Source organism: Gallus gallus, chromosome 5 (genome assembly GCF_016699485.2).
Source record: "Gallus gallus isolate bGalGal1 chromosome 5, bGalGal1.mat.broiler.GRCg7b, whole genome shotgun sequence".
In the NCBI taxonomy this organism is placed as follows: Eukaryota; Metazoa; Chordata; class Aves; order Galliformes; family Phasianidae; genus Gallus; species Gallus gallus.
In genome coordinates, this window is record NC_052536.1 from 18,015,415 (window position 1) to 18,041,842 (window position 26,428).

The following is a 26,428-nucleotide window of genomic DNA, read 5'->3' on the forward strand; positions in this document are numbered from 1 at the left end:
GATTATCTTAATTGCTTAATACATGTTTAAAAAAACTTGCAGTGTTAGAGATTTCAGAAAACAGACTTGAAATAGTGCTCTCTACCTTTTCTTTGCTTGTAGTGAAGTGTTAGATGTTAGAGAGTTTGCTTCAGTGGGTTGGAGTTTACCCTCTTCCCTTCTACACTGCAGCTTTTCATACACGGTTGTGCTGATATAACTAGCATAAATGATATCGTTGAAAGTACCTGGTTAAATATAGTGCCTCCTTGCTCCTGGCCTACACCCTTTTTAAGGGTTATTTTTAATCAGATCGTTCCAATGATCCAGCTTATAGCATAGCACTGTAAATGACTCCTAACAGCACAGCTGAGTGGTCAGGCATTTTTGAAACCAATATTGATTTTGCAACTAATGTCATGTAACTGCACATTTTTTCACTTCACTCTGACATTCAGAGCGGGTAATGAGTGAATGAGTTCCCTCTCACCTGAATGTGAGAGGAAAGCATCTGTTGCCATAGTAAAGAAAATCAGTTTTGGTTTCCTGTTAAAATAAGATGTAGGGCATACTTAAGCGATCAACACCACCATCTCCCCGTCCTCCCTCTGCCCGGACACGCGGCCTGTATGTAGTCCTTTTCTCCTAGGGAAGTCTAAAATACTTCAAGAATCTCTGTGGAAAAAGAGCTGAAGTGTAGTGGCTTTCTGTCTGCAGAACTGGGGTCTTCTGACTCTCGGGTTGTTCAAGGGGCAATTTATATGCTCACTTTGCCACTTAATATTTTTTCTGCTGGTTTAGCTTCTATACTTCAGAGTGAGCGAAGGTGAAGTTGCAGAAGAGGAGTAAAGTGAAGACAATCCTTGCTTCTTGCAGACACTGCAGTAGGTTGTGAAGTGGGAGTTTTACTGCAGTTATTTTACAGCACTAATGCTGCTGTTAGATTGCTATTAGTTCACAGAGCAGATTAAAAGCATTGTGCTTCCTTAAGCTTCTGTAACATAACATTTTGATCTTATAGTTTCTTGGGGATGATAGAAAAATGCATGTTATCACAAAGATTTCAAGTGCCAAGTAAGCAACTAAATACACATTTGCTTCTCCTCTGCATTGCAGCTGAAAGGGCTTTCCTTCTTGTGCTTTTACATTTCTGATATTGGGTGCATTGAGGGTAGAAAAAGAGAAGTAACTCTCCAATTGTTAAGAATAGATGTATTATCATTTCTTTTTTCATTTGATATAACCATGTAATGAAAACCATATAAACAAAATATTTACATTAGGCTTAAAATATTTGATCAGTGAAGAAAAACTTGCACAGTACTTAATTAGGTTATTGCAGTGTTCTTAACGTGAAGATAATAGCAAAACGTGAGTTTTTTGCAGTGTAGTTTTGCAATATGTTCAACAAAACCTTTCTAAGTAGTGCTGTTTATAGAATGGCTTGGAAGAGACCTTAAACATCATTTAATTCCAACCCTCCTGCCATGGGCAGGGCTGCCACCTACCAGGTGAGGCTGCCCAGGGCTCTGTTCAACCTGGTCTTGAACACCTCCAGGCATCCACATCTTCTCTGGGCAACCTGTTCCAGCACCTCACCATTTTCTGGAGAAATTTCCTTCTAACTTCCAGATGGCCTCTCGTTTAGTTTAAAGCCACTCCCTTTGTCCTGTCGATATGAGACTGCATAAAAAGTCAGTCTCTCTCATGCTTATAAGCATGAGGAAGCATGGAAGTACTGGAAGGCTGCAGTGAGGTTTTACAAGAGCTTTCTCTTCTCCAAGCTGAACATTCCCAGCTCCCTCAGCTTTTCTTCACAGGAGATGTGTTCCAGCTCTTTGGTCGTCTTTGTGGCCCTCCTTTGGAGTTACTCCAACAGCTTTGCATCATCCTTGTCCTCGGGGCCCCAGGACCACCCAAGTTCTCTGCAGGGCTGGCCTCAAAGAGTTTGTATACACAGTCTGGGATTGCCCCAATCTGAGTGTAGTAGTACCTTGCGCTTGGCCTTGCTGAACCTCATTAGATTCATGTGGGCCCAGTTTTCAAGTCAGTCCAGATCCCTGTGGATGGCCTGCCTTCCTTCTGTTGTATCAGCTATACCACTCACTTTGGTGTCATCAGCAAACTTACTGAGGGTGCGCTCAATCTCACTGTGCCTTTGATAAAGGTATTGAAGAGAACTGGTCCCAGAACAGGCCCCTGGGGACACTGCTTGTGACCAGCCTCCACTTGGACATTGAGCTGTTGACCACAGCCCTCTGACAGCAACCATCCAACCAGTTCTTTATCCATCAAATAGTCCAGCCTTCAAATCCGTATGTCTATAATTTAGGGATAAGGATTTGTTGTGGAACTGTATCAAAGGCTTTCCACAATTTCAGGTAGATTCTTCAAGATCTTTGTGCTCAGTCCTGTTGGTGTTACTGTTTTGATGGTTTATGGGTTTATGCTGGACGCTGGATCACCAACATTGTTCGGGGGTTTTTTATGTGTTTTTGTAGACACTACTTTTACCCTCTTACATTAGCAGTCCAGTTTACTGTGCAGCCTCACAAACAATTGCATCACTGTAACTGAGGGAATGGTAAACAGAAGCATGGGAGTAAGTGGTTTCAGTGAGTAGGAACTTCCTGAAATTGGTCTGTGAAGCCAGCTTAGTGCAGGACTCAAGCCACCTGAAGCAGAGGAAGATTTGGCTAACCTGACTCTGTCTGTGGGCATTGGAATGTTTGAGCTCTTTACGTTGCTTTTTTTTAATTCTTCACAGCTCAGCTGGCGTCTCTAAAATCATGAAAGCTACTTCTCAAGTTATGTTTTTGTCCAGTCACATTTTCATCTGTTTTAAAACGAGGCAATATGTGTGAGAATTAAATTTCCTTGTTTCCTGATGCGGTAGATTTCCAATGCACTGAAAAGGGCAGTTCTGTTGATGTGTTTCCAACTTTGGCTGCTGCATTTGACAGCTTTTTTACAGTGCTAGTGTCTGTGTCCAGCATGAAATTCCCTATAGTATGTTGTTGGAACTCAGGAAGTTCTTATTTCTTGGTCTTCGCTTGGAATCACAGAATCACAAGGTTGGAAAGGACCTACAAGCTCATGTAGTCCAGCTGTCCGCCCATTACCCTTGCTACCACAAGCCACTAAACCATATCTCGTAGCTCCTCATCCAGACAAAATCTCACCTTAGACCATTACTGGCTCTAATGCACTGAAAGACAAAGTAGTTAAATCTAATGGGTAGAATTTTCAAATTATTTTTTTTTATCTCCAGGTGACACTGAAAGGACCAAGTCACATAAATGTGTTTTTGTGTTTGACTAAGTGATGCTCGACATCAAATGATACAAGCTTTGTTGCTCGGCTCTTTCACTGTCCATTCTAGGAGGTCTGGTATTGAGAGAGGAGGTGAATTAACTAGAAAAACTCCAGTAAAATATTTTGACTGAAATGTTGCTAAGTAAAATTAATTATAAAACAAAAAGCAAAACAAGAACCCACAAATAAGCTGCCACCAACAAAACAAACAAGCAAAGAACAACAACAACAAAAAAATCCCACGTCACTCAGTGACAAGTATGAGCTAAAAGTATGGTTTTATCAGGGTTTTAATTCTTCTGCGTTCAAAAAGAAGTTTGCCTGCTCTCATTTTCATATTGTGTTTATACTAGATCAGGAACATAATGAATAAGGATCATTGTAAAGCTTTTAATAAGTGCAAGGCAAGCTTCTTAAAATTATGATCAGTTGTGATATGTAGAAATGGTGGAAACGTAGGGATCTGTATGTAAGTTTTTTGTACAGACTTTGCTTCCTGCCTAAGACTCTTAAAATTTCAGCCTATAAATCCTTTATGTCGTTTTGGGCCTGCATAAGTTATACCTGCTTTTGGCTACTCCTGGTGTTTTGCAGTTTTGTATTGAAGCAGATTAGAGACTTGGTCCTGCTGAAAATTAAGCTAATGATTCCCTTTCAACGTCTCACCTTGAGAAAGAAATCTTCCTGCCTTTGAATAGGAATATTTTATTGCAATTAATGTGAGCTATGTTGATGGGCATTCTTGCACCATCTTAACTGGTATAAGTGTAAAGAATTAGAATTTTGAATCTTATTAGCAGAGGCTTTTTCATCTACAGTCATGTTTTTGGTGTTGTAGTGATACAGTGCTATTACTGTGGCTCAGGACTTTCTTCAGCTCTGTAATTAGGAATGAAGGAAGTGTGCAGTCAGAACATTCTCCACATGAAGAAAAACATGTCCTTGCTTGGAAACTGAGACAGGCTAGAACAATGTATCTTCGTGAACTAAGTAAAAGTTGTAAATACTTTTCTAAGGGACAAATATTTTCATTTTTAACCCAGGAGGCGAGTTTTCTTGGGTACTATTGCTACATGATAGTTGCATGTTTGTGTAATATGCTACAGTGTGTATTTACTGTAATGTGACAGTACCTGGTTTTGTTAGCGGAAACAGAAAAAGCAGTAACTGATTTTGTCTCTTTGTAATAGGATTTTTCTTTCCTTTCAGAGCAAACTTGACGATTACCAGGAACGAATGAACAAGGGGGAACGTCTAAATCAAGATCAACTGGTAAAAAGAAAACAATAATGACTAGATCTCTCTTAATGTTTGGTGATGTTGGTGAGGGAAGGGATGAATTTCACTTGTTAAAAGCTAGGTTTTGTAACAGCTTAGTCTTGACCTCTGTTTCTTCTTGCCTAGAAGATCTCAGTTTTTGTGTTCATAAGAAACTGAAGAAATCTGTAGAGGAATTTGTCATAATGCTTTGTTATGCTTGCTGAGGTCAGGTTGTAAGCAGGCTGTGGTGAAAAATGGTCTGTGTTGTAATCTAGTACTGTTGAAAGAGCTGAACAGTACCTTTGAGGTTCCCTGGACATCGTTCTTCTCTTCCTAGAAAATGTGCCCAGGGAGAACTTAAAGAGCTTAGTCACTTGATCACACTTAACTTACAAAGAAGCAGTCTAGTTGGAGGTTTAGCTTAGACCGAGTTCTGCAGGGCTCTCAGGAGCTGTCACCCTCTAGGTAAACTGGGCTTGCTATCTGTATGTATATGTGTGTGTGTGCGTGTGTGTATCTCTGCGTATCTATAAAAAATGGTTCTCTCCTTGTTCAGGCTGTTAAAGTAGGAGGTTGTAGAGCTCAACTTAACAGCTGTTTTCCAGTTGTAATAAACATGAGGCAAGTATCAAATTCAGTTGTATTACGCAAAGGTGCATATTGATATTAGAGATTGCCAGATGCTTGGTAATCAACAATATTTGGTTGATGATTTTCAGCATGGAAAAGACTAAAAAAAAAAGTACTCAACAGCAGTTGTAGCTGTTCATGTTACAGAAATCAGTTACTTCCCTTGTTCCATGTGATCTTTTCATGTGTTTAGTCTTGACTAATCACTTTGGCTCTTCTTTGCCCATTAATTGACTAGTGAAATATCATCAATTGATGTATTTTTATTTTTTTAATGGCAATATTGTGAAAATAAGCCATGAGAAGTTTTCTGTTTGAGCAGGGAAGATAACTGAAATTTCACCTTCAGGAGAGAAACTCTGGAGTTAAATTTAATGAGGAGCAGAGTCTGACTACAACACTTCATAACTGTTACATTGTGCTTGAGTAGAGAAATGCTGAAAGCTCACTACATCTCTTGCTTCAGTTAATAGCTAAGAATGATGAATTTTGCAAATCAGTTAATAAGTTTCTTACTTGTATTGCAAACAGAAATACCTGGAGATTTAAAAAATGAAACGGTTCATGTTCTTGGCTTTTCAAAGAAAGTAGCATCTTTCCTCTGGCTTGTTTGCTCCTACCAAGAGCATGTCCATTATTGAGTTAATCTCAACAGAAGCATAATGTAATCTGACTCTGTAATTTGTAATTACTACAGAGTAAGGGAGTTAAGGAGTATGGATCGCTTTGGTGGTAGAAGAGAAACTGCAAAACAGGATATAAGATACAAAAATGTGTGGGCAAGGGAACATTATGCTATTTATACTGATTTGATTCTCAGACGTTTATCTCAAGTAGTTTTGAGTTGTCTCATTATTCTTCGCCCATCCCCTAGGCCAGCCTGCCGGGTAGTATTTTTCCTCAGAAACTGTCTAAAGCTGGACATTAAACTGGTGTGTGATGCTACTCAGTGTGTCAGCATATTCATGCGTATGTTTCCGTGTACTTCCTAAGAAACAGGCCCTAAGGACATACAAGATGTCCCTTCCATATTTTGGCCAGTGAGAGTTCAAAACTTAACACTGCTGCAGTTTGTCCAGAGATGGTTACCTGTGCAGCTGTGTCCCACTTAGAAATTGAAAGCGCAGTAAATAGTTTTTTGGAAGCATATATTTTGTTCTGTTTCTGATTCATTGCCTTTTTTTTTTTTTTTTTTTTTTTTTTGCTTTTTAAGGATGCAGTGTCAAAATACCAGGAAGTGACAAATAACCTGGAATTCGCTAAAGAACTGCAGAGGAGCTTTATGGCACTGAGCCAAGATGTAAGTAAAGCGGTCCAGTGTGGGCTTTTAGCTGTAGTGTGTAGAAGTTGGGCTTTAAATTGTCTTTCACCAGCACTAGGTGCAGCAGCCTCTGTTACAGAAGGTGAAATGTTCATTATATGTCTGTTAGACTATTTTCTCTTAATGTTGTACTAGCTTGTGACACGTTTCCTCAAAACTACTCCTAGAATATGTTTTCTGAAGCATTGCCTGAAGATACTGGAATAAAAATAATGTGGTAATTTCCTGACAAAAGAGACATTTTTAAGGCACTGATCACTGGACAGGCCTGTCATACAACATTACAGTCTCCTGCTTAGTGCCATAAGTAATTTTTATGTTCCTAAAAGAAAGGAGGGATTTCACAGGCCTGCTTCTCCAGCAAGTGGCTGAACGTTTTTGTTTCCTTATGTTACTGTAGCTTATCAAGCTTCAGCAACTGAAAGTATTGCAATTCCTTTTTCAAAATTTTTCCTGTCTTAGTAATTGCAAATACAGTCTGAAGCTATGGTATGGGACAAGTTTCAAGACTAAAATAATTTTCATAAATTATAAGATAACTGAATACTACTTAAAATAGGTAGTCTTTGGAACTGCTGTTATGTCTGGGTTGTAAAATGATAGCGTGATCAGGAATAAGTTCTAAAATTCCAAGAAGATAATTCCAGTTACATGAACAGCTTTTCTCTTTTCTTCATGAAGAACTTCAAAAGAGACAGTTCAGACCTATTCAGTATCGTCTCAAGGAAGAATTAATGCAGGTGCAAACAGAAATCATAATGCATCCCACGTGAGTGGAAGATTACAAATGTAGTTAGAATTGATGAGATACAGAAAGAGCAGTAACAGTGATGACTAAATGAATTCTATCAATGTTAAACCAGTCTGCTGCATTAACAAGCGTATTCAGTTTAGGAACAAGGTATGACAATTGCAAGGACAGTCAGCACCCTGACATTGTAGGCTGCTTTCTACGTTTCTTTTGGTTGTAAACTTAGAAGCATGTAAGCCAAGCCATTTTTTTCCTTTTCTTGCATCGGGTTTCCATGTATGTTCATGGAACCTTAGTAACAAAGAGCTTTCTTCCTCGACCAGTATGTCCTGAAATGTTTCCTGGTCAGCTGACTGCCAACAGAAAGAGGGACTCCAGGAATTAGAAGTTCATCTCTTGCTTTAAAACTTGCTTGCAGTTGTTTCACATTAGAAACAATGAAGATGCTTCAGAGTGAGAGAGTTACTATCATGAGTTACATTTTTTTTTTTTTTTTTGAAAAGAAGTTAAAATTTTTGTGTACTTGGGATGGGAACAAGTTCAATTTTGGAGGCTAGAACAAAGGATAAAGATGAAAGAAATGTCCCGTGGGCTCAGACTAGTAAGGCATTTCAACCTGCATTATGACAGCAATTGCAGAAGATATGATACAGATTACAAAACTAATTATTATCTGTTCCCTGCCAGCATTCATCATCCTCAAACTGAGAATGTTGAGGAGTTGATTCCTTCCTGTTCCCTTTAGTATCTGTGAACCTTTTGTCCAAGAATTTGTTCTAATGCTTTTCTTAAACTAGCTGATAATAGTCTCCCCAGCCTTTCATGGCACAACATTCCACGAGTTCCCTCCCATGAGTACTTTTATTTATCTGTTTTAAGTTGATCTCCGAGTAGTTCCAGTGAATGCCTTGTACTGGCTGTGATGGGATATGGTTATGGTAATAACTGCTCTGTTAGTGTTATCTGCTGACCTTTGTGGCCTTAAAAAAAAAAAAAAAAAAAAAAAAAAATTCTGGATCACTTCTACAGCTCCAAATTGTAAAGCCTGAACTTGGGCTGTAAATAGCCATAATGCTTGTTTGAAAGGTACTTAGCACATTTGTTTACTTTCATCTAGACCAAAATCATTTAGACTTTACAGAATGATTAATAAAGGAGGTAGATGATATTAATCTGAGCTTGTTTCACACAGCTCCTTCATGTCTGAAACTTTATACATCGCGACTGCAGTTGCTTGGCTAAACTACTCATAAGTCATGCACAGAAATACAGACTTCTGATAAAAATATAATCAAAATCCAATGCAATCTAAGGTTTGTGGCATCGATTCTAAAATTTGGCTTACTTTGCTGGCTTTTGACTTTGCTTGAAAGATAATTTTCATTCTTCACTGATATTCTGCTGTAATGTTAGGTTGATAAATGGCTGTTCAACATCCATCTTTACTTACCAATAAAATAATCTCCAATCTGTTTTTTTTAAAATTCCTTTTTGATTCTGAACAGATCCAGAAAACAATAAAAAAGACGGCTCGCAGGGAGCAGCTGATGAGAGAAGAGGCTGAGCAGAAGCGTTTAAAGACTGTGCTAGAGCTGCAGTTCATTTTGGACAAGTTGGGTGACGATGAAGTGCGCAGTGACTTGAAACAAGGATCAAATGGAGTACCGGTACTGACAGAGGAGGAACTGACAATGCTGGATGAATTTTACAAGCTAGTTTACCCTGAAAGGGACATGAACATGAGGTAAGCTTATAGGAAAGTACTTTCCTTTATAACTGTCGTTCAGTTAATGATATTTATTTATGTTGTGATTAAATTACCACAAGCTTAGTAAAAAATTAACTCTTATTAATTTTTAAGGTTGAATGAGCAGTATGAGCAAGCATCTGTTCACCTGTGGGACTTACTGGAAGGGAAGGAAAAACCCGTTTGTGGAACAACCTGTAAGTATAGTCTCTGTTTTAAAGAGACAGTGCGCTGAATTTATGCTTGACCTAAATTACAGTGCCTGATGTAAAAGAATTCTGATAGTTAAATGTCTTTCCAGCGTTTTATAGTTGCTGCTTTTTCTCAAACATTGCCTAGTCAGTATTGGAACAACTCACTGAAGTACAAACTTAGTGTGTACTGTATTTTTTTTTGCTGATGCAGCATTGCTCAGTATTTAAGCGTGGTCCATTCCTACTGTTTCAGCACTATTTTACTGCTTTTGATGCTTCGTAGCAATTCTTTGTTTTCTGGAAACGTTTGTATGGACCACGAGCTTAGACAGTAACATGACCTAATATATAAACTGGCATGACCTTATTTGGTGTGCTGTGTTACCCTCCCCTATCCCTTTCAACAAAAATACTTTATTTCTGACCTAATTTTAAACAGTTAACTGTGAATTGGTGCGTGATCATTCACATGGACTGGTTTCTTGCAGAAATGTCAATTTCCACAAATACATACCTTCTAACATTTTAACGTTATATATTAAGAAAATGGCTATGTTAGACAGTTACTTATTTCTTTTGAAGTCTATTAACTGGAAGGTTGTAGGGGAGATTGTCCTTCTTAGGTAAAACAGCTAGCAGCTTTTCTCATTTGCTTTTTAAAATACATTTAATTCTTACTATGTTGCAGCAATTTTAAGCTGTTGGAAGGGTTTTTGTTTGCAGTGATCCAACTTGCTTTACTGAGAAATGATAGACAGAAGATTGCGAAATACGTTGGCTTTAATGAGTATAAGACTTTGCTTATTAATGTCAGAACAGGAAGCCTCAAACCATTTACACAGTTAAAATTAAATTTTATGAGGAGCCACCAGTTTGTTTGGGTTTTTTGGTTTTTTTTTTCCAGTTCATACAAATCTTTGAGACTTAAGGATATAACGAAACAAATGGTGTTGGATCATTGTGAGAGCCAGTAGATGCATAGTATGTCTTTCTGGGGGAGAGAATAAGGAAAGAAAAAGCATGGGAGCAGTTTTCATGAGGGAGATGATGTTGGTGCCTTGGAGGCCTAGTCATGTTCTTACTGGATGTTAGGAAGTTAGGCTGGGTATTATACCTGGATCTCAGGATGAACTTTTACTGATGTCATTGGCGATATTAATGCATTTCTGTGTTCTCTTATGTGTATTGATTCATACAGTGATAATCATCACTTGTAAGGTATGCATTGTGAATCTTCTATTTTGAGTCTTTTGCTCTTTTTTTTAATCTATTTCTGGGGCCTAGACAGTAGGTATTGCTGCCTTTCCAATATGGCTGTACCAATTTCATCTAGGCTAAGATGCTGCTGCATTCATATGAGGCACTGAGTGCAATGAAGGCTTGTTCTTGTTTTGCTTGCAAAGCATGTTCTGAGTCACTTACCTCAGGGGAAGAATCTTTGTGATGATGGTACCCGTGTAAATTAGTACTGACTGCTGTTTTTTGAGAAATTGACTTGTAGTTGGGTTTCTTAATTAGGAAATCAGAAAGAAATCAGGTTAAAACTTTGCAGAGTCAAAACTAAGCAAGCAGAGATTTTTGAAATAGTAATAAAAGTATACTTAAATTTGAAAACCTGACACTCATCTCAAAGTGTTTCATTAGTTTTCTGAAGGGTGTTGCATATTTTTCATATGATCTTCAGATTTCTGTCTGAATTAAAGCAGATAGTATGTTTATTTAATATGATTTAGTAATACAGATGATAGTTCTCTAACAGTAGTGTCTGTGGACTAGCTTGGGGCAGCAACGTTTTCCTAGCGAAAGGGCAATAAAATGTACTTGGGATCTTTGGAAAGAAAGAAAAATGAGTAGGATAAGGATTAGAGTTAGAGTTGAGTGGCTGTTAATTTTTAACTTCTTTTTCCAGATAAAGCCCTGAAGGAGGTTGTTGAACGTATTCTTCAAACTAGTTACTTTGATAGCACCCATAACCATCAGAACGGGTTATGTGAGGAAGAAGAGGCAGCACCCACACCTGCAGTAGAAGACACTGTAGCAGAAGCTGGTAAGAATGTGAAGATCCATTGTTTTCTGGCATGTTTTTGCTGTATTGTCAGGTCTCTTTGGATTCATCAGACTAATGAAATTGCAAATGTACGAAGTGTTTTGAATAGAAATATAATTATTGGATTATCAGATATACAAACAGCTGGGCAACATATATAGGGACAGTCAACCACTTGTTAGACCCTGTTCTGAGACATGAGGAAGGAAGAGCAGAGAAGTGTTTCAGAAGAGTTCTGTAAGGGTTACTCCTGCTAGCTGCTTTTCTGGAAGGACCATAATCCTTTCTAATGATCACACTGTTAGATGTCCTCAGTTACATACAAGGAAGGGCTGGCTATTGTAGCTGCAGAGCATCAGCTGAATGGAGAAATAAGGTCACTTGGTAGGATTTCTTTTTGAACACATCCTTCAGCATCCAGTATGTCATTTGCTGAAAGAAGAACCGAAGCCAAAATGAAATGATTTAGAAGCAGTTTTGTGCAGATGCAAATTATTTCCAGTGTCTCTTTCCGATTTTTTTCCTGTTAAACTTACACTTTACAAACTCTGAGAACATTTTGTTTGTAGTATTGAAACTATCAGAGATCCAAGTTGTAGCTGCTGGAGCCTTTCCATTTTGCGTCATTCCACCACTTAGTCCCTTTTTTAGAAGGGAGGAGTATTTGAAGTAGAGTATGTTTACATGCAAGGAATTTGAAAATGTGGTTCCATACTTGAAGAAAAGATTCCTGCCTTTTTTTGTCCTTTTGAATATGCTGTGGAGAATAATAAATTTGGAGGTAGCAGAATGTAATTCTTCATAGTAAGAGTTTCATGTGAGTTGTTGTATTTTGTTAACTATTTTCAGAACTTCAGAAATCTTTGTTAGTGTTAGTTCTCTGTTCTGACACTATTTTTTTTCATTCTGAGAAAGATGTTTCTTATTTTATCTGCCTTTTATAATTGTGTTTGTTTCTGAGTCCAGCAGATACTTAACTGTAGGAGTTATGTTGAGGCTCTAATTTCAGATCTAATCAGAATCCTATCTGCTCAAAGGTGTGTGATGAAGCAACTCTTTCCTTAATGTATTGCAGGCTTCTAATGTTAGGTATTAACATAAGTCAAGTGTAAATGTGCATCTGTTCATTCTTACACATAGTCATTCTTCCTGTATACTAGCTACCTTTGTGTCTTCAAAGTATATGTTTTTTGTAATGTAAATCAAGTCTATATGTCTTGTGGGTTGTTTTTTGTTTCTTTGTTTTCCTTCGCATAAATGGCCTATTTTTTCTTACAGAGCCTGATCCAGCAGAAGAATTTACTGAACCTACTGAAGTTGAATCGACTGAGGTATTACTCACTAGAAAGATCGTCATTTTATATAGCTTTAATGCCACTTACTTTTACTTTCATACCCTTTCTTATTTTTATTTTAGTATGTAAACAGACAATTCATGGCAGAGACTCAGTTCAGCAGTAGTGAGAAGGAACAGGTAGATGAGTGGACAGTTGAAACGGTTGAGGTAAGATCTTGTGTACTGCAGGTAAAATTGTAATCCCTGTTTCCACTGACTCACAGTTTGATGAGTTATAGTATTTCACCCTCTCTCCCTTAACGTGTATAAAAATATATTTAAATAGGCTTGAAATGACTACTCACTCTTCAATTGTATATTTAGCTCAGGAGTAATTAAAATAAAAACGATGCAGCCTGGCTAAGTCTGTGGAGATCCTGCTTCGTTCAGTAGTGGCTTGTGGGAAAATGCAGGATAAAGGTTTGGATTTAAAAAGAATTACAGTTTTTTTGGAAGATTTTTTTCTGTTTTTTCTAAGATGACTTTTGTGCCAATGCAGAACATAATCTTATCTGCTTCTCTGCTGATAGCTTGGTGTAGTTGTGTTTCATTGTGCAGTTCCATAGAGATCAAGCAGAAATATAATACCTCAGTTAACAGCTACTCCAAAAGGCATATACACGTACATACAGGTATATTTTAATGCTATAATACATTTCTGCTTTCAAGAAATACATTACTTAATGTTTAATTCATTGCTACTTGGCAGTCGAGTGATTGTTCTGTGATTTTTCTGCTACGTTGCTGTGGGGATCTTTTCTTAGTTCAGTGATTTAGGCTCTAGGCTCAGCTATGTCTACAAGTTGACCGTTCTTTTATATTGAAATTTGTGTCCTTCATGCATTGAAAAATCACACGGGGTCATTGAAATGGTTGGTATGTTGAACCTTGGTTTGTATGTATCTGTTAGGATCAAATACGAGCAACACCTTTCAGATGCTGGAGATTTACTTTTTGAGTCACCATAGTTTTCTGCAGCACCAAATTCCAGAAGGTCACTTTTTTGAGATTCTCTTCCTTGATGCTTTTAGTTTCTTAAAGTGTTGGAGTGGAATAAGTATTCATAATCATTGCAAATGATGAAAAAAAGAGGTGTTATTTTGACACTGTTATCTATTCTGCCTGATTTTTTCATTGCATTATTGAAATTTATGTGTAATGGCATAGACTACTGAGAGATTTAATAATACTTAGGATGGATGTGAAGCTTCTGTAACTAACTTTGCCACATATGTGGCACAAAGATTTTAGCTGTATCTTCTCACGCTATTCCATTCTTCTACTTAAACATACTTTACAATACCATTGCTACTGAATATGGTTCAAGAAACCTCTTGAAAACTAAAGAAGTCTTTTCTGAAAGAACCATTCTAGGGATGTCAGATTGTGGTATTCATAGGAGGCACAGTAGTTTAATGTTGAAGCCTGACTGGCTTCAGTCTGTCTTGAAGCGTAATCACGTCTGTGTTTATACCAAGTGTGCAGTGTAGCTCAGATGTTTTCTGTAGTCCTTAAGGTTAGTCTGGGTGAAGACATGAGAGTATAGGATTTGTCGTTATGATTGAAACCTGGTGTGCTTCCTTGTGCTCTTCAAGTATTAAGACTGTATTACACTGTTGAAAACTTGAGACACTTATTCTTGGGAATAATAATACGAAGTAGTCATAGTAGTATGGTAAAATCATGATGTGTAGTTTTCTGTCACACTGCCTTCAGATATTTAATATTCCATACCTTTCCATTAGCCAGCAAAATCCATTATATCAGCCTTGTTTTACTGAAATAATACAAAGCAGTAAGTATACATGCTTAATTCTTTCTGTCCTAATTTCTTGAACTACGTACAAATGAGCAATTCAGAACAATTTAGAGTTGAAAACTACTGCTTCATAATTAGGAACTTTTTTTTCCGCTGGATTTAACACCAAAAAAGGTTAATTGAGAATAACGGTCTTTGAAATGACTCTTGCTCTTCTTGCTGGCACCAAAACCCTTTTCCTTATGGGGAAAAAAATAAAAGAATGGTCCTTAAGAAAGATGATGTTATATACTTATAGAGCTTTTCTGCACCTCAGCTGAAGGTAGCTGTGGTGTTATTAGAGTAAGAAGTTTGAAAGATAGCTTTTAACTTTGGAATCTGATAGTGTTCTGAAAGAGAAGATCTATGCTAATCATTTCTATCATTGTTTTTGGAGAGGAGGAAAGCTATCACAAACTCACTTTTTTTCAGCGACGTTCAAATAGACACCATAAATTTAATCTTTCTGTGGTATACTTTTCTGTTTGAGAGGTGACAGTACCTGACGTGATGTGGGCCTTCCATAAGTTCTAAATGAAAGAATTTTGTTTTGTGTTCTCAGAAATTTACTTTTCTGTGAATTACATGGTGGTTTAGTTTTGGTGAAAATGTCTTTTATTGGTAACAGTGCTTTTTTTGTTCTGTGACTTTTTTTTTTCTTCCTCCTCTCTTTTGTAATAAGTACCCAAATCTGTGTATTCTTATATATAAGTTATTTGAGGTTTAGAATATGGAATGCTGGATGGAGATGTATGTATTGTGGATAAATCTAGAAACTGTCCTGTGCCTAACAGAAAAGATGGTCGTTCGGGTTGGTTTGTGGTCTCATTAAGCTTCTGTTCTTTCATCTCCTTTTGTCATTTGTTGCCCCCTTTCCCCCCCCCCCATCATCTTAGTTAGCTCTACCTACTGAATAGCTTGTCATACAGTTTGATGAGTCAAATACTACTACACTGTGGAGAAATGGAGTTTCTTCTTGATGCTCTCTCTACTCTAGGATGAAGGGAGATATGTGGTTGGGTACTAATTTGCTTTTTTTTTTTTTTTAAATATATATAATAGTGGGTGCTTTTTTAATTAATCATCCTTATGTTTGAGTAGTTTTCATGCTGTGGACTGCATTTAAATCACCATTAACTTCAGAGCTACAGCCTGTTCATTGGCAGCTTAATAAGCAAAACTTAATACTTTTTTTTAAGTTTAGTTTATTAGATTTATCCAGCTGTTAGGCTTATAACAGGGCAAAGTACTTGGTAGTATTAATAAGACTAAATGAACAGGTTCCTTTAATGCCATAAGATTTGAAAGAAGATGGAAAACAGTGAGTGTTTTCTGAAGCTATGTCTGCCTTACTTGTGAAAAAGTAAAACAGATAGAATTGTCCTGTCCTGTGTTTTTGATCATTCCAATAGCTCTTTTTTTCATGAAGATATTAAATGCTTTTGAGTGATTTGGACTTCATAAGTTGAGGGATAACACTTTCTGGTAGTAATTACATTGGTGGTGAGTAGCTGCTAGTTTTCCTCCTGGGTTCCATCTAGTCATCTGGTTGGCTTTTTTCCTTTTCTTTCATTTTAAAGCTTTTTAATACAAGAAGACCATATATGTACTGTAGATAATGTTTTCAGAAATACTTTTTTTCATTCATGGGGCTTTCTTACTTGGCACTAGCCCATAATTTGCAGTTGGGGGATGACAGTGTAATAGTCTGGAGCTGTCATGCTTGTTTTCCAGTGTTGGCAGCCTTAGGGCATACTTCCATGGGAATTCTCGAAAGCGTTTCTTGTTGTGTGGCTAATGGTAGAGAGCTCAGGATGAAGGGACTGAGGAAGAAGAATGCAGAGTTGTAGCTGGCTTTTACATTTATTGAAGGATTTCTTTTTTTTTATCACAGGTTGTTAGGGATTTGTTAAAGAGAAGATCCACTGCAGTTTGTCAGATGCTTACGTGTGCAAAATGTAACATGAGAAGCATGCATGTCTGAGCAAGGGAGGGTCACGTTGGACAATGCGTGAGGTTTCTTTGAGAAGGTGTCAAAAAATAAATTCTGGGCTATGAGGGTGGATTGAGGGAGCTCAAGTTTGATGTTCAGACCAGTGAGAATAGGACAGGTCTTGTGCCTCACCATGGCTGCTGTACAAAATGTCTTCTGACAGTTTTTGTGAGAATCCAGCTGTTTTAGGTAAATCTAATTATTTTCACTTCTAGATGCATATGTGCTAATTTAAATCCTGTTTACTGTAAGTTTTAGTTTTGCTTGTATAGTTAGAAGATGGTAATTAGTTAAGCTCATGGGAGTAAAGAAGCAGTAGACAAGTTTTTGACTCTGTCTTCTAAAAGGATAGTTGTTGATGTGAATGCAGATTGCAAATGGTGCTTCTGTATTATGGGAGTTACCTAAAAAGCAAAACTGATTAGAAAAGCAGAACTGTTGCAATTTCTTGTGCACTTGAATCATCCTTTTAACAATCTGTTTTTAAACTACTTGATGATGGCTATGTTTACAGGCTCATATTCAGCTTTCCTGGTTGCTCTGTTATCTTCAGTACGGTGGTATTTGAAAGCTTCTAGCTGTTTGTCTTCTCTTTGTTTACATTTGACTAGTACGTGCTGTCTGCCATGCTGTCTGAGGAAGCTGTTACCATTTTTCTGTCTCTGAGCTTTCTTGACTGCTGGGAGTTGTAGTGCTTCAGGGCTTGTCTTGCAGTCTTTCCACCAGGTGATGCAGCCTGCTATTCTCTGAGACCATAAATTAGTTAAGCTAGGGTAACGCTTGAGAAAGACATCGGCATGGACTCACAAGTTCAGACTCTGTTTATGTTTACTAAAAGGTATAAAAATAATTGTTTTCCACATGTTGATCTTCCTGAAACCTGCTTTTCCCCGACTTTCTTTGAACTTCTGAGATAAGTAAGTGATTTTGTTAAATCCCATGCTAAAAAATACGTCTATAATATTAAGAACAGAGCTAACGAATCCGTTTAATGAGGAATAGATGGAAAGCAAATCAAATGCAGTCTAAGCTTTCAAACCTTATGAATTGCACAGATGACTTCTGTTGGAGGGTATAACATTTTTCTTCAAGAATGCTATAGTAACTATATCCATAATGAATAAACGTTTCTTGTATTATATGGCTACTGTCTCAGTTGTTTTTGTGTACTGTTACCTTAAGCTGAAATTTCAGTTAGTTGTTTGTTTCTTACTAGGTTGTAAATTCACTGCAGCAACAAACACAAGCTACATCTCCTCCAGTTCCTGAACCTCATACACTCACTACTGTGGCTCAAGCAGATCCTCTTGTTAGAAGACAGAGAGTACAGGACCTTATGGCCCAGATGCAGGGTCCATATAACTTCATGCAGGTAATGGTGAAGCTCCTGAGGTATTCACAAGCGAAAAAACAAAATAGCTCCTTCTGTCTGGCTTGTAATTACTTGAAGAGTCTGATATTGATTAGCTGAAAAATACAGTGGTCTTACAAACCTTACAGTGCTGTATGGCAGTGTCTATTCAAAAGCCACAAACCTGTATTGCTGTTAAAGTACAATGAAAATGCTATTAAGCTTTTCAGTTTTTGTCCTCAACAGAGGTGAAAAGCTGTGGACATTGGAGTAGGTACTGCATTGTGCCTAAGTGAGACAGCTACAAAATAGCCTTTCTTTAAGCCAGCTTAAAATTTTGTGTTATGAAATAATTCTACAAATCATTGGATGGTTTTTTGGAGACGCTCTAAAGCAGAAAGGTTTCCTGAAGTTTCTAGCATCATTTAACCTCTAAAATTGTAACCAACTAGAAATGCATTGGGAATTAAGTGAATGTATCAGGAAGAGCGTATCTTCTTACTCCTTAAGGAAAGAGTAATCACCTCAATAACAAATGAGGCATACGCTTAAGTTTGTTGGGTTTTTGGTTTGGTCTGGTTTTTTTTTTCCTACAGAGTGAAAATGCTCATTTTGGGTAAAGAATAAAGAATCATCTTCTGTTCTTCATGCCTCCAGTTGTTATTTTGTGAAATAAGCCCTAATTTATGAACGTGGGCTGAATTTTCATTCTGATAAATACTTTTGGAACTTTTAGTATCTTAATTGAAAATATATGGCAAAACTGGCTATTGCCTAACTGTGGGCCTCGGCTTCCTTTATTGTGATCTGGTCATTTCTAGAGGCTGAACACCGAATCTTTTAAAAATCCAATAAACTGGATTTAATTTTGGTATTACTGTTTTTATTCCAAGGACTCTATGCTGGAGTTTGAGAACCAGACACTTGATCCTGCCATTGTATCTGCACAGCCCATGAATCCAGCACAGAATTTGGACATGCCGCAAATGGTCTGCCCTCCAGGTTTGTAATGGAAAATACTAAATATAAATATTGGGGAAGCCTGCGAGTCATCCATTAGAAATGTTTCAGTTACTGTTATGTTGAAGGGGTCATCATGAGTAATATAGCAGAATGTTTTAGGTGTGTTTCAAAGAAATTTGATTGTACTTTTGAGGTGTACTGTTTATAGACTTCATATCTTCACTTACTGCTAGTTGGAACGTATTTTTAATGGCTGAAATACATTTTTGTTTAGTCTTTTGGATACTGCTGGGTTATTTTGGATGCCTGAGGGGGGGGAAAAAAAAGTACTTTGTATGGAAAAGATAATTGGTATTTAGGATGTAGTTTTGCCAAGCTAGGGGAACAATTATCTACTATGATGAGGTCTCCAATAACTGAATTAGATAAAACAGTAATGCTATTCTTTAAAAGCTTTTAGTGTACCGTGTAGTAAGTGAAATGGTTTTATTTCAGTTCATACTGAGTCAAGACTTGCCCAGCCTAATCAAGTTCCTGTGCAACCAGAAGCTACGCAGGTAAAATGCTTACTAAATTGTATTTTGTAGTTAAGATTTAATTTAGTCTTGCTTAGTGTTATAACAGGATATCTATCTATAGCAGAATATACCTATCTATAGCAGAAACGCAAAGCTGAAGTTAGAAGATGGTCTTTTTTAAAATTGTTTAATTGGAATACTGCTGTGTAGTCATTCTAATATATATAGTTGAAGATTTTTCTGCATTCTCTTCAAGATGGATTAATAACTTGACATGTCAGTCTTCGCCTTGTAGTTTTCTCTCCATGTTAAGCTGTGTCAAGTAGTGTTTTTAATTTAGATAAAAGCAAGTGACTTCTTATTTGCAACAGAAATTGCAAAGAACAGAATCACTGTCTGTATCTATTCAAGTGACGATCAGACTAAAAGCAGATTTTATAGCTTAACTAAATAGGTTTTGTTTTTGTTTTTGACTTGTTCTTTTAAGAATTTGTCCCAGTTGCTTGCTTGGATAATGTTTGATACTGTACTTAGAGAGCAGTCAGAATAAATTTGAATGCTGTTTTCAGTTGAGCTCCTGCAACTCCTGTTTAAGTAGGATTGCTTGTTGCTGCAATGCATACATGATATATTCTCTTCTCCATGATGCGTCAGTTTCTTACTGAATAGTCTATTGATCACAGAATTAATGAATAAGAACTTCCTGATTTCCTGTTAAGTATGTATAACATCTCTGGCATTAAGGCAGATATGTGTCCAGCTGATTACTAAGTACCCACAGAAGCAAATTTGGTGGGGGTGGGGGATATGACAAGTCAGGCTATGTCAAGACGAGGTGGGTAGTCCTCTGCTAGTTAAGAAGTAGGAAATTTTTAATGGTTGTAAAGTTTTGCTGAATATGCAGTTTTACTAAAGAGTACCTATGATACATTGCAGAGTTCTTTGATACCTGTTATAGAAGTGTCTGTGAGCATCAGTTGACTTGGGGGACTTTTGGTTTTTATTTTGTCAGGTTCCCTTGGTTTCATCTACAAGTGAGGGATATACAGCCTCCCAGCCCATGTATCAGCCTTCTCATACCACAGAGCAACGGCCACAGAAGGAATCCATTGACCAGATTCAGGTAAGTCAGATTTCAGAGGGGTGGGAATGACTGTTTCCAGTCATGTTAATCTTTGTTTATTTGAAAATAAATAAACTTTGTGATATCGTTTATTGATAGGGCTGTTTCAGTTCCATATACGTTCAAAATTTTCAACCGGTCTGTCATTCATAGTGAAATATTCACTTTCTGAAATTAAACTAAGGCCTTTGCACTTTTTTTCTTAAAGTTTTCAATAATATTCAAAAGCTACTAAAGTGTTGTTTGTTTTAATTATTAGGCTTCAATGTCACTGAATGCAGACCAGACCCCGTCATCATCATCACTTCCCACTGCATCCCAGCCGCAAGTTTTCCAAGCTGGATCTAGCAAACCTTTGCATAGCAGCGGAATCAATGTTAATGCAGCTCCATTCCAATCCATGCAAACAGTAAGTAGCAAATGAATTTGGAATTCTTTATTCTGGTAGTCATTCCTTTTGTTGTTTTTTACAGCTTTGGAATCAGTTATGTAATTGCACAAAATAGTCTTCGGTTATTCTCATTTTGCAGTCTTGCGTTATTTCTTTAAATGATTTAATGAGAATTTATAAAAAACGGATTGGAGCAGAGAGCTCTTTTTCTAATATTACAGGTATTCAACATGAATGCACCTGTTCCTCCTGTTAATGAGCCAGAAGCCCTTAAGCAACAAAATCAGTACCAGGCCAGTTACAACCAGAGTTTCTCCAATCAGCCACACCAAGTAGAACAATCAGATCTTCAGCAAGAACAGCTCCAGACAGGTAAATTAATTTTAGAGAAAATTAGAATGGTGATAGCTTTGGTAGAGCAGGTAATCAAGGCTGTGAAGTCTTAAGATATGTAGCAGAGCATGTCACACATTCTTGAATGCTCCTTGTTTTGCAAAGATGCTTACCTCTGGACAATGTCTGTGTTTTGTTGCTTTGTTTTGCACTCTAGTGTTTCTGTCTTGGTTGGACAATCCAGCAGGGCATGGAATTTAGTGTGTAATTCTCCAATTGTCAAAGAAATTTTGCTACCTGATTTTAGTTATATATATGGGTTTGAAAATCACAAATAAGATTAAGGACTATTTTTGAGGTTGAAAGCAGTAGGGTACTTGCTCTGCTGATGTTAAAATTGAATGATTCTTAAATGTGCCATAAAAAAGAAAAAAAAAGTTGATTGTACTATTTCAGATAAATTCTAAGAAGGTAATAGTAAGCTACAATTGAGAACAAATATGGACTGCCTCTCACAGATTGCTGAAGGTCCAGAAAAATCTAGAATCTTCTACTGAAAACATTGGGCATAGTTTGAATACTGCAATCAAAACACTTTCCAAGTTAGTAAGTTAAGAAAAATAAGCTGTGATAATAGAGTCTTTGTGCAAAGCTGTTCTTGCAGCCCACCTCTTACTTGACACTCAGATAAAATACGTAGATGCAGAGGGGGATTTCATGTGAAAGACACAGGACAGGGATGACAGTGGTGAAGTGCTAAAAGCTACTGGAGGTGTAGAGTAAGGAAAAAATGTGATCCTTCTTTGCAACTGATTATGGTCTTGAATCTTATATTCCCTGCAAGTTAGGATAAGGGTTGTATGAATGAGAAGGAGAACCAGATTTTTACTGTTTCCCTTGTATGTTGTATAGCTCAAAGAACAAAAAAAAAAAAACAACTAGAAAAACAACCTGGGGAACGGTGGTGTTGAAGGTGAGCCATGCAGTATTAAGTGCTTAACTTTATATAGCAGTAAAGTAAATGTAACTGATGATACTAAGAAAATAACAGTGGCTTTAGAACAAAACCTGCCCATTGTAAAAACCCTAAAGGATGACCACTTCTTTCTGTTCTTGTGGAATGTATGGAGGTTGGGGAGACAGCGAGCTAGCTATACAGAACTTCATAGCACTGTGTGGCTAAGTGAGGTTGAACTGAAGTAGTGCTTTCTGTTGAATAATGAAGGCTTGCTTTCCTGCATATGAAATGTGAGGGAGAATCTTATTACTTACATGTTGAGATCTTGCTTTAACATTTGGTATCAAACTCAAGTTTATAGCTCTTTCACTCTTAGATACAGAATTCCATCTATTATTACACTTAATGAGCCTATAATCCTTGGATTGTGCTCGCAGTCCATTTCTGATGATCCCTGTGATGTGAAGATAACATGGCATACCTTTTTTCAAGAAGCAAATGGTCTCAAGCTATCTATCCAGTTTTGCCTCTTGATTTACATGTCCTGTAGGAGGAAAGAACCCACAGCCTGTACAGTCAAAATGGCAGCTCTGTTAAAACATTCCCACAATCTCACCTTTAGTCAGCACAGCTGTGCCTAGCAGAGAGAATGCAGTGACTGCAAATATTTTTTAGTGACTGCCCGTTCAGAGGAAAGGAATCTCCAGAAATGGCTTAGCTCACATTATTTTTTTACAGTATGTGTGTGTTGGTGATTTTTAAAGGAATCGAAATGGCACACAGAAAAATGCTACCTGCATTAGGAATATTTGTCGCTGAGCGTAGGCCAGAGGGTTCTTGACATTGACTCAATCTAAAAGTGGTACAGAGCTGATTTACCTTCACTGTCAGTTATCTCACAGTATTAAATTCGACACAATTGTGCAGATTGATTTTCTTTAAATGGGTAAGCATTTACTGATGTGTTCTGTGGTACTTCAAAGCTTTGTATGTTGTGTTAGAAGATGAGCGTATGCGGGAATGTCAATGCAGGAACTCAGGATTCTGTACTGTACTTTTTCCTCACTTCAAATATAGTGGTTGGTACTTACCATGGTTCTCCGGACCAGACCCATCAAGTGGCAGGAAACCACCAGCAACCTCCCCAGCAGAATACTGGATTTCCACGCAACAGTCAGCCTTATTACAACAGTCGGGGAGTGTCTCGTGGTGGATCACGTGGGACTCGTGGATTGATGAATGGTTACAGGGGACCTGCAAATGGATTTAGAGGTAAACAGCTTAACTAAACAGAGTTTTATCTTTCATCAGGTTGAGAATGGGTTTGATTATACAGAAATAGAACAGAAATGCAAAAGCCATTACTCTGAAGGAACTAATAGGAGCGGAAGAACGATACGGTAGTTCTGGATGGGTAAATAAAATATGTCCATGGAGATTATTTTATGTGGCTTTCAGTGTTGCAGAGATAGCCAGGGTGTGTATGTTAGAATAGGAAAGATGCAGTTTCCTTGTTCTGCTGAACAAGGTTAGACTAGTGAATACACCACTCAAGGTTGGTTTTGGATCCTCTTTCCCTTTTCTCATCTTCTTATGTGACTGGAGAAAAGAGGAAAAACTTGTATGATAAAAATACAGTTGATTATAGTTGGCAGTACTGTGTTCTCCATTTGTCTGTTTAAAATCAATCTGGATTCCAGATTTTAGACTTGGGACTGAAACCATTCTTGGGCTTGTTTCCTGCCTCTCAGGAGAACCTTTCCTCAGAAGCAGCTGGAGTTGGCTGTTGCAACCTTGCAGGTTGCAGCTGTTAGATTTAGATCCCAGTATTACATTTAGCTTTGGATTTATGTTACGTAAATTAAATCTCAAAATACTGGAGAAATGCATGTAATGGTTTTCTCCTCCCAGTTGTTACTAAGGTCTTCATTCGTGTTTCCTCTAAGAGTATTACCACTGATGTTGCAAACACTTGCTTGACTTGCAGAAACAACTTACTAAATATTTTTTTTTTCTTAGATTTAGGTTAAAAGCTCTTTAAGCTGCTATGTAAAGAAAAGCCTTGTGTAACAGGTTGTCATTTCCAAGTGAAAGACTTGTATATTTTTCCATAGGAGGATATGATGGCTACCGTCCTTCATTTTCCAACACTCCGAACAGTGGTTACACGCAGCCCCAATTTAATGCTCCTCGAGATTATTCAAACTACCAGCGGGTAAGCTACAAGAAAAATGTATGCATCAGCAAAAGCACAAGTGCAAGTCAATAAGTGAGAAGTTTTTCTAGGACTTTTTTTATCACTAAGGAAGACAGAAGTTACAGATGCTTAGAAATGGCAGAATTTGACATGGCTGTTTATAACTGGGAGAGCTGTTCGGCTCTGTGGTCTCTGAAGTTGCTAAAGCAAAGTTAGTTAATTATTAAAAACTCCCTCAAGTTTTCACAGCTCCATGAGAAAGGACACTCAGAACTTGAATCCATTGAAATGAACTTCTCACGTTGTAAGGGGCTGCCTGTCTTCTGCATTTCTGATATGTTACTCTGAAAATTGTATAGAATTCCATTTTTTTTGTTGTTGTTTTTTAGGAAATGTAGTCTGCTCAAAACTTACTCTGACTGACTGGAAAATGACTGCTCATCCTCAAACATGTATTCTTAAGTAGATGAGATGGCTGATTTTGATACTGTCCTTAGACTCTTCATTTTGTTGACTGGTTCTGTGGCAAACCCATCTGTTTGACCTCTGTAGTTTGAAAAAATGGAATACTAGTTCTGTTTGCATTTATTGTTTGTATTGAAGAAAATATCCTGTAACTGGGCAAAGAAATTATTATTTTGCATTATTATAGCTGCTAGGTATTGGTAGGAGTAAGAATTTGTTTTCCTCACATGAGTTAAACCTAACAATGCAGTATGCTGAAGTCACAGATATTTCATGAGTGTGGATTGTTTTAAAAGCTGTTTTACTGGTAGCTATTAAACCAAGAACATGTGCGTGTTTTATGTCATAACTTCTCCATTTTTATGCTTCAGGATGGATATCAGCAGAACTTCAAACGTGGTTCTGGACAAAGTGGGCCTCGGGGAGCTCCTCGAGGTAATTCCTGAGTAGAGTGTATTTGATTGGAGCTGAATAGAATCTTTTGATTTAATTTATGGAGTTTTGTATTAAGAAAACAACCTCAGTCCTTTTTCAGTAGATCACAGTTGAAGAATAAGCTTTCTTTTCTCTGACTTCATAGTTGACTCTGCTTTGGAAGGAGGGATTGAACTTGGGGGACCTCTTGAAGTCCTTTCTGGCTTGAGTTACACTGTTAACCTATGAACTACTTGTAGTTTAGTTGCCTGCTGAATGAGGAATTATTTGAGAAGAAATTAAAAAAAACATTTGCTGTTGGTGCTTTAAATGTAGCAGATAATAATGAAAGACTTAAAGTGATTTTTTTTTCTCTCTAGATTTGTCATAACTTAAAGATCTGCTTAGTTAGGTGTGTCGGTATTTTGTAAGTAAAATTTGCCTATAAAGCAGCCACCTGGCTTTAACTGCCTGTCAACCTTCAGAGTTGTGTTTCTCTTTGCAGTAAGAGATGAATTACTGCATCTGTTGCAAGGTCTTTTTTTTTTTTAAATCTAAGGATACAACATTTTGTTCTCTTCCTTGATCCTGAAGACTTACTGCTTTTAGGTAGTGGAAGCATTTTATCCTGTAGCTTTTTGGTAGTGTTTGCCATTTGTTCATCTCAGGAAACAAAAAAAGGCATACTCATGAGGCTCCAATTGAACTTCTAAATCTTACTTTCCAGCAGTGTTTTCCATAGTTCCTTTCTAATAGATTTTTGGTGGTAAGATTATGTCCTGTCTCATGCAGGCGTTTTAATGAGAATCTTAAGTTGTCATCAGAGAGCCTTATTGAGGACAGCTCAAGGCTGCACTTAGAGTTCTGTTCTTGACTCTCTTGGTTCTGAAGGCACCATCCTGTGAAACTGTGGCTTGGAATTAAACCTAGTGTGAGGCTGTGGTGAAGCTGAAAGCATTGTATAGAAAGCTCAGCTATAATGAATAGATGTCTTTACATGTGTTATCAGTGATGTGTGGCCGACATTAGAGAAATTCACCAAATGAGCAGCGGTTCACAGAATCACAGAAGTGGCCAGGTTGGAAGGGACCTGAAGGATCATGAATCTCCAGCCCCCTTGCCACCGGCAGGGCTGCCAACCTCCACATTTAATATTGGACCAGGCTGCCCAGGGCCCCATCCAACCTCACCTTGAACACCTCCAGGGATGGGGCATCTGAGCAACCTGTTCCAGCACCTCACCACTCTCATAGTAAAGAACTTCTCTCTGACATCCAACCTAAATCTTCCCTCCTTCAACTTAAAACCATTTCCCCTTGTCCTGCTGTTATCTACCCTTTCAAA

General features: G+C 37.6%; 1 protein-coding gene across 2 annotated transcripts in view; it reads left to right on the forward strand.

Moving 5' to 3' along the window:
- Positions 1-26,428, forward strand: part of CAPRIN1 (cell cycle associated protein 1) — a 34,715-nt gene that overhangs the window by 5,114 nt on the left and 3,173 nt on the right. The window contains exons 3-18 of one of the 2 annotated variants that reach the window (NM_001031365.2): positions 4,504-4,566; positions 6,398-6,484; positions 8,762-9,000; positions 9,118-9,200; positions 11,107-11,244; positions 12,523-12,575; positions 12,662-12,748; positions 17,588-17,743; positions 18,616-18,724; positions 19,181-19,242; positions 20,216-20,326; positions 20,586-20,735; positions 20,939-21,089; positions 23,086-23,280; positions 24,123-24,223; positions 25,042-25,105. In NM_001031365.2, the coding sequence (NP_001026536.1) occupies positions 4,504-4,566; positions 6,398-6,484; positions 8,762-9,000; positions 9,118-9,200; positions 11,107-11,244; positions 12,523-12,575; positions 12,662-12,748; positions 17,588-17,743; positions 18,616-18,724; positions 19,181-19,242; positions 20,216-20,326; positions 20,586-20,735; positions 20,939-21,089; positions 23,086-23,280; positions 24,123-24,223; positions 25,042-25,105 (1,849 nt within the window). The remainder of the gene's footprint in view (positions 1-4,503; positions 4,567-6,397; positions 6,485-8,761; positions 9,001-9,117; positions 9,201-11,106; positions 11,245-12,522; positions 12,576-12,661; positions 12,749-17,587; positions 17,744-18,615; positions 18,725-19,180; positions 19,243-20,215; positions 20,327-20,585; positions 20,736-20,938; positions 21,090-23,085; positions 23,281-24,122; positions 24,224-25,041; positions 25,106-26,428) is intronic. The other variant, NM_001398432.1, reaches the window with a different exon arrangement.